The 6,842-nt window shown below is 34.3% G+C and overlaps 1 protein-coding gene across 1 annotated transcript; it reads left to right on the top strand.

Moving 5' to 3' along the window:
• The first annotated feature begins 2,608 nt into the window (after nt 1–2,608).
• LOC108363094 (uncharacterized protein CG7065) lies at nt 2,609–6,286 on the top strand. The gene has a single exon (XM_017616354.1). The coding sequence runs from the start codon at nt 3,001–3,003 to the stop codon at nt 6,124–6,126; it is 3,126 nt and encodes a 1,041-aa protein (XP_017471843.1). The 5' UTR covers nt 2,609–3,000; the 3' UTR covers nt 6,127–6,286.
• The last annotated feature ends 556 nt before the right edge of the window (nt 6,287–6,842 follow it).

Genomic DNA, 6,842 nt, shown 5'->3' with positions numbered 1-6,842 from the left:
ACGTGGCAACTATAGTAGACGTCGCAAGGCTCCACGCTTACCTTGTCTTGCCCCGTCCATCGCATTTCATGGATGGCGGTGATGTCAGTCTTAGTTTTCCCCAGGAGATCAACCAGCCGGGAAGAGGCACCTTCCCCATTAAGGGTCCGGATATTCCAGGTGCATACCCTCAAATCATAGTCCTTAATACGTTTGCTGGGTCGTCATCAAAAAAAGGGGGTCTCATCCGAGCCTACTTTTTGTTTTTCATTGGGCGGGGTTTTAACGTGGCGGGACACAAACCCAGCGCACGCGAAGTTTTACGCCTTCTGATTGCTACTCAGAGGATACGTGGATATAAATATCCGGACTTTGTGAGCTGCGATTTGAACCGTACGCACAAGAATCACTTGTGGCTACTTCCAGGTGAATGGCAGTGAAAAGCTTTCCACTTCTGAGCACGGAACCATCCACAGAGGGCTAATGTAGATAAATGAATTGTTTGCATTTAAATTTTCAAATAAGCGTACGTCATATATTGATTTCACTTTGTTTGTTACATTGTGGTTCATTCGTTTGTTTGTTTGATTATAATTTTTGACATTATAGCCCTTAAAAGAGAGCCGCACTAAGTTGCCAATCACATCTTATTTAATATTTACAAACTAAAGGCCTGCAAATGTTGAACTATAAGACATAGCGACATGCGTCACATCATGCAAGTGCCAGTTCATATTATGTTTCTCATATGTGTTTCACAATAACATATGAAGATACTGGCGAATAATTGAAATCAAATCATGCATCAAATCTATGCATGTCAACACTAGCAACACATGCGACATAGTCAGCATTATTAATTACATTTTATATACGGGAAGAGATTTTGTAAATTTTTTAAGCACATAATAGGTAAATGCATTAAAGAATTGTCTAATTAAAAACCTGTATATATTTTCATCCAAGGCAGGATCAAGCAGTATTAAAAATATGCTACAGAAGCAAAACAGCGAACAACAGCTTAGCTAAGTAGCAACGACATGCTAAAACAGTATGTTTGAGATGGAATGACATGGCATAACACCTTGTTTGAGTTGACATGACGTAGCAATGCATGAAATCTTTGAAAAAGACATTTTTACAGAAAATGTTGATTTTTTTTTACAAACCCAAAAACAAATGTACTGTCCCAAAAAACAAGTCGTTTTTTTTCTATCGCATACCCCCCCTCCCCCCATTTAATTGGTTTTATCTTAAAAACTATCCAAATAAAATTTTATGCTATTCGGACCACGGCAACCCGTGCCGACTTGCCGTCGAAGTTATCAAATAATCTTTGTGCAGTTCGCGTGTTTTGTTAACTTTTTAATTTTACTTCTATATAACGCGGTATACTTTGTGTTTTTGGTTTTTTACTAGATAGTCAGGACTTCTTCCAAAGGACTATAAATTATAATATATTTCAAAAAGTTTACGTAAAATATGGATATATGGGTATCAATTAAAAGAAAAAATCAAAGCAAGATTAATTATAACCTTTGTTTTCAATTATCCTTTTGGAACATGTCAAAAATGCCCTTTAAAAATTGTATCCTTCAAGATTTATAACTTTGAAATATTTTTGAAGAATCTTGGTTTAATTTAAATCCTATAAATGTTTATAAGGATATTTAAGGATAAAAATTGCAAAGTATATTTCCTTTAATTAATTTTTTCAATTTCCTTGGGAGAAATCCTGTCGTCCTATTAAATATTTAAAGATTCAGATTTACTAGAAATGCGTTCAAATATGGGAAATATATCGAATCTTTCGCATTTCCAAAGTTTTCATGGACGATTAATTCAAGTTATTAACTAAAACTTCAACTAAAAGTCGGCACGGGTTATCGTTATCCTACGGCCATAAAACTTCATAGCACAAATACAGAGGATATGCATATCAAAATTTCCAAAGAAATTTTTGTCCATATATTTTTGGGACAGTCTCATCTCACATACATATTCAGCGCGTGGCGAAGGGTCGCAAATACGAGGCTGGTTAGTATGTATATATTTCCATTATTTCTATCTCTAAAGCCATGTAAGTTAATAGTAGAAATATATTTTTAAACAAGCTTTCTAAGTATGAACCAAGTCGGACCATAAATACGGGTTTTCCAAATATCTCGACTTCTGCGCCACCTATCGGCAAAGTGCAGTTATTACTTTTCATATAAGCACATATATGTTTTAAATATGAACCAAATCGGCCCATAAATACGGGTTTTCCAAATGCCCCGACTCCTGCGCCACCTAAAGAATCATTTCATCTTTCATATTGCATTTTCATCGGGTTGTAAGCTTAGCTCTTCGGAAGTTGGTGAAATATTGATTGCAAAGTTCCAGGACATACACACGTACAATAAAAGCTTGTAATAAATTTTGTTTACTTTTTCTTGCACATATATGACGTCGAAGACTACATTACCCCAGAGTGGTCGCGGTATCAGCATTTTTCAGGCGGGCAAAACAAATCGTAATACATATTTTTTTATAATGCATTTGCGGAGGTCATAAGTGTTTTAAAATTATAAAAATTTGAAAAATATTTATTTTTAGTTTATGTTTGAATCTTCCCCAATGAAATAATTTCAAATTAGATTGACTATCAATTGCAGACAAAAACTTTTTAAATATGGGCGGCGAAATGGTCCCGACCCGTCGCTCACACTTTACGCAAGGTCGCGACTACTGTAGGGTCAATCAGCAAGGTTCTATAAAAATTTTACTTTTTAATACACATTTAGAAAGAAATAAGTATATATAGTAATAATACCTATGTATATGTATGTATGTATGTAAATAATGTGTACTTAAACAGATATGCGGCATGAAACGAATATAAAGTATTTTTCCATTCCTTTTTAGTTACACAGCAAACGTTATAATTCACAAGTGTTCGAGATCATCAGTTCCAGATATTGAATATTGTGTTGCATTGTAAAGTTTTCCATTGTTAACGTATAACGTACTTCCATCAACATGACAAATACAAACGAAAACTCTAGCGAAAATGAAAAATTGAGTCACGTTGAATTTTTGGATCTAATACCGCATCTATCACTTCAGGACTTGCTTTCAACTGAGTACAAAGTGGATAATAAATGGAATCTATTAATACAATTAAGGGATGCAAGCAAAAAAATATATCAATGCGCTGTGTGCAATGTTGTACAGTCTGGTGTTAAAAATTTATTTGCGCATGTGGATGGGAAAAAACATAAACTTAAAATGAGCTCGATAAAACAACTCTATCAGGCGAAATACACATACGGAAAAAATGTTAATGAACTTTTGTTCGGCTCAAAAACTAAAAGTCCTCCAACGAAATCTCAGCAGAGTGTGAATACTAAATCGTATCAAAATACATCTAACAATGAAAATTTTGTCAAAAATGCATTTTTTAACTTACCCGATAAAGCAAAATCGACTCTACCAAAACTGGACGAAGGCATAAAAGATAACGCGGTAGAAATATTCGATGACATAAATATACAGACGTCGGAATACCAAGCGGAAGAGACATTAGCTAAAAGGCAATTTAGCAAATCGCTGCAGAATGTTTTAGATGATCCAGTACCAATAGAGTCCAAAGAAACGCAAGATAAATCAGAAAAATGTGATGTTTCGTCAACAGTTATGGTGATTAACGATTATAAAGAAGATTGCTATTTTGTCGAAGAAGACAAATGTAATTATAGAGTAGAAAGTTTAGATAATATCGAGCCAGCAGCAAAAAAAGCTAAAATGGTGGTAAATCCCGCAGCACTGAGCAAAAAAAAAGGGGATGCAATTATAGAAGCATTAGGCCATGATGATAAAAAACCTAAATATCAATCAAATATCACAATAATACCTACAAAAATTAAACGTAGCGAAAGTTTATTTAATGAATCAGAACATGGCAGTCAACAATTATTTACAACGAAAAGGTTTACCTGTAATCCACTTGATGATGCCGTGCATGGCTTGGTAGGCGTAGAATATGTTGTGAAAATTTTAAAGGGATCTAATGGTAACCAGCCCAAGTACGAATGTGGACTGTGTGAAGTACTAAGTGATGATATGGGCATGCAAAATCATTTAATTGGTTACAATCACCGCCTTAAGTTTTGTGAAAAACACTTCCCAACAGCAATTCGTCAATATCGGCAATATATACGCAATGTCAAACCTAATGAAGTCTTCAAAGTTATGACACCTATATTAAAAAGGTTAGCGATTGCTATTGAACAACATCATGGTCGTGATTTACCATATGAATGCATTGAAAATGAATTCAACATGAACCGTCATGAGATACTATCTAAAGTGTTTTCATGCCGTCATGCATCTGAACAGTACGGACCAACTTTTACGCATATAATTGATTCAAAAGAGGTCGATAAGTTAATCGAAGAGATTGATAAATACCAGCCTATCGCTATATCACCTAAAACTATAGCATTTGATTTAGGCGCAAGGCCAACTCCAAGTAAAACTCAATACACTATCAACAGAAAACAACAATCTTATTCAACTAATACTAATAGATTGGAGGCACAATCGTTCAATTCCTCGTTGCATCATTACAATACGGAAATTCTTCCTCTAGACAATGAAACTCATAAACTAATGGTAGAAAAATTTCTGAAAAATAATTGTAAACAAGGGCATCGTTCATCGAAGCCAGCTAACGAACTGCGGCCCACTCAAACTCTCTCACGGTCTATTTCACCAATTGGTAAATTGAATTCAAAGCGTAAATCGCTTTCTCCATTGCGTAAGAATGATGTATGGCAGGCATATCGTCACTTAGTTGATCAGAAAATTAGGGACTTAAATGAAGTTTTTCAAATCTATCGAACTGATCCCGAAACACATCCCGCTTATGATCGAGAATGGCAGATGTTTTGGAAGCGACGTAAGAACGAATTAATCGAAGCAGGACTAGATCATCGCGCATATAATTATCAACCAGAATGGGTAAGGTTTTTTAACATTCGAATCGAAGAGTTGTATAATCAATCTGTGGAAAATATAAAAATTGATGCTCGAGAAAGACTATATTTGCCAATGAGTAATGAAAGTACGTTACATGAGAAATATCATGTCCATGTTAACTATAGTGAAAAAGAAAAAACTACATTAAGTGCTAAGTCTTTGAATGAAAAATGGCCGAGACCAGACTTAAAAGATACTTCTAATGAGTATTTTAAAAAACCGCAAGTAGTTTCTGTGCTGCGATTACTAACAGCTTTAGAAGACTATTTGGGTAGTTTAGGTCCAAAAATTGTAGATCTCTTATCTAAAGCACTTCAAGTAGAGAAGAATAATCCGTGTGGATTGGATATTATAATACTGACCGAAGAAAATTGTAGTTTATTAGAAACTGCTATGGAGAAGTTTAAAGGACTAATTATTGCTAATATTTTTGAGGACGTTAAACATCAGGCTTTAAGGAAAGCTATTGACGAAGTAGAGTGTTTACTGTCCCAAACTAAAAGAATTAAAAGACTTCAATCCACTTCGAATTGCGCAGAAACGCCGAAACAAAAAAGTGACTTATCAAAGGAAAATCAGTTGTTAACTAATATACTAGCACAAGTAGACAAAAAAGAGTTAGCACTGAAATTGGCTGGGTTGCTTGCAGCTCAGGGAAAAACAGACATCGATCCTGTACAGCTTCAAAAAATTATATCAGTTTACATGCTTATTGAACAAAAAAAACAAGAAACTTTAACTACATCAGAAGGTAAATCAACCGATTTGCGGAGCCAAAGTAATCTGCGTGATCATCCGCTAGAAAATAATAAACAATTTCCTGAGCCACAATTTTCGTCATATGGAAACCCGCGTACTGACCGTAATTTTAGTGGAAACCTTAGCAATGCAACATTTTATAGCAACGAAAGTTCAAATAGGAACAGAAATCCGGCGTTTTCAAATAATTACCAACATAGAGATAGCAGTTTAAATTTCGGATATCAACAATCAATTGCGCGACCACAAGAGGAGCGAATGAATAATTTGTTTGATTGGAGCACATCTACTTTCCATTCCTCTCAAGGACAAACTATGAGAAACATCGAATGGAGTGGAAATAACTGGAATTGGAGAAAATGCTAGAGCAGTTAAAATGCTTTTCTGTAAATTAATAGTTCTGTTAAAATCCAAGACTTCTACATACTTATAATATGTAGTCTGTTTTTCATAGTAACAATCGTGGTTAAATTACCCATACTTTATGGCTAAAATGTTGTACCAAAATTCATTAAAAAGAAAGTAAAATATAATTGAAATGTTTTTTTTTTTAAAGAAAACAATATAAAAAAATAGCTACATATATATATATATATATATATATATATATGTATATGTATACTTATTTATGTAATTTAGTTCAGTCAAATGAAAAACAATTCTTATTAGTTGAAGTGATTATATAGTAAATTGCGGATTGTTTCGATAGGAAGCGACAGGTCCAGCTCGGAAATTTGATTTATTTCCGTTTATNATTTAGTTCAGTCAAATGAAAAACAATTCTTATTAGTTGAAGTGATTATATAGTAAATTGCGGATTGTTCCGATAGGAAGCGACAGGTCCAGCTCGGAAATTTGATTTATTTCCGTTTATGTTCTTGATAAGGGCCCATTTTTAACATACTTAGATTTCGAAAATCTTACATAGAACAGTTGAGCTCGTCGCATGCTGCGTAAAGGAACATTAAAATACAGTCTTCCAATTGACTGCCCTTCCGTTTTATGCTGTATTTCCACTAGNTGTACAGTCTTCCAATTGACTGCCCTTCCGTTTTATGCTGTATTTCCACTAGTCATTAAAA

Source organism: Rhagoletis zephyria, unplaced genomic scaffold (assembly GCF_001687245.7).
Source record: "Rhagoletis zephyria isolate East Lansing unplaced genomic scaffold, Rhagoletis_zephyria_1.1 Rzeph_scaffold_01187, whole genome shotgun sequence".
Lineage (NCBI taxonomy): Eukaryota > Metazoa > Arthropoda > Insecta > Diptera > Tephritidae > Rhagoletis > Rhagoletis zephyria.
Note: the sequence above shows the minus strand (reverse complement) of the source record. Positions and strands in the feature narration are given on the sequence as shown.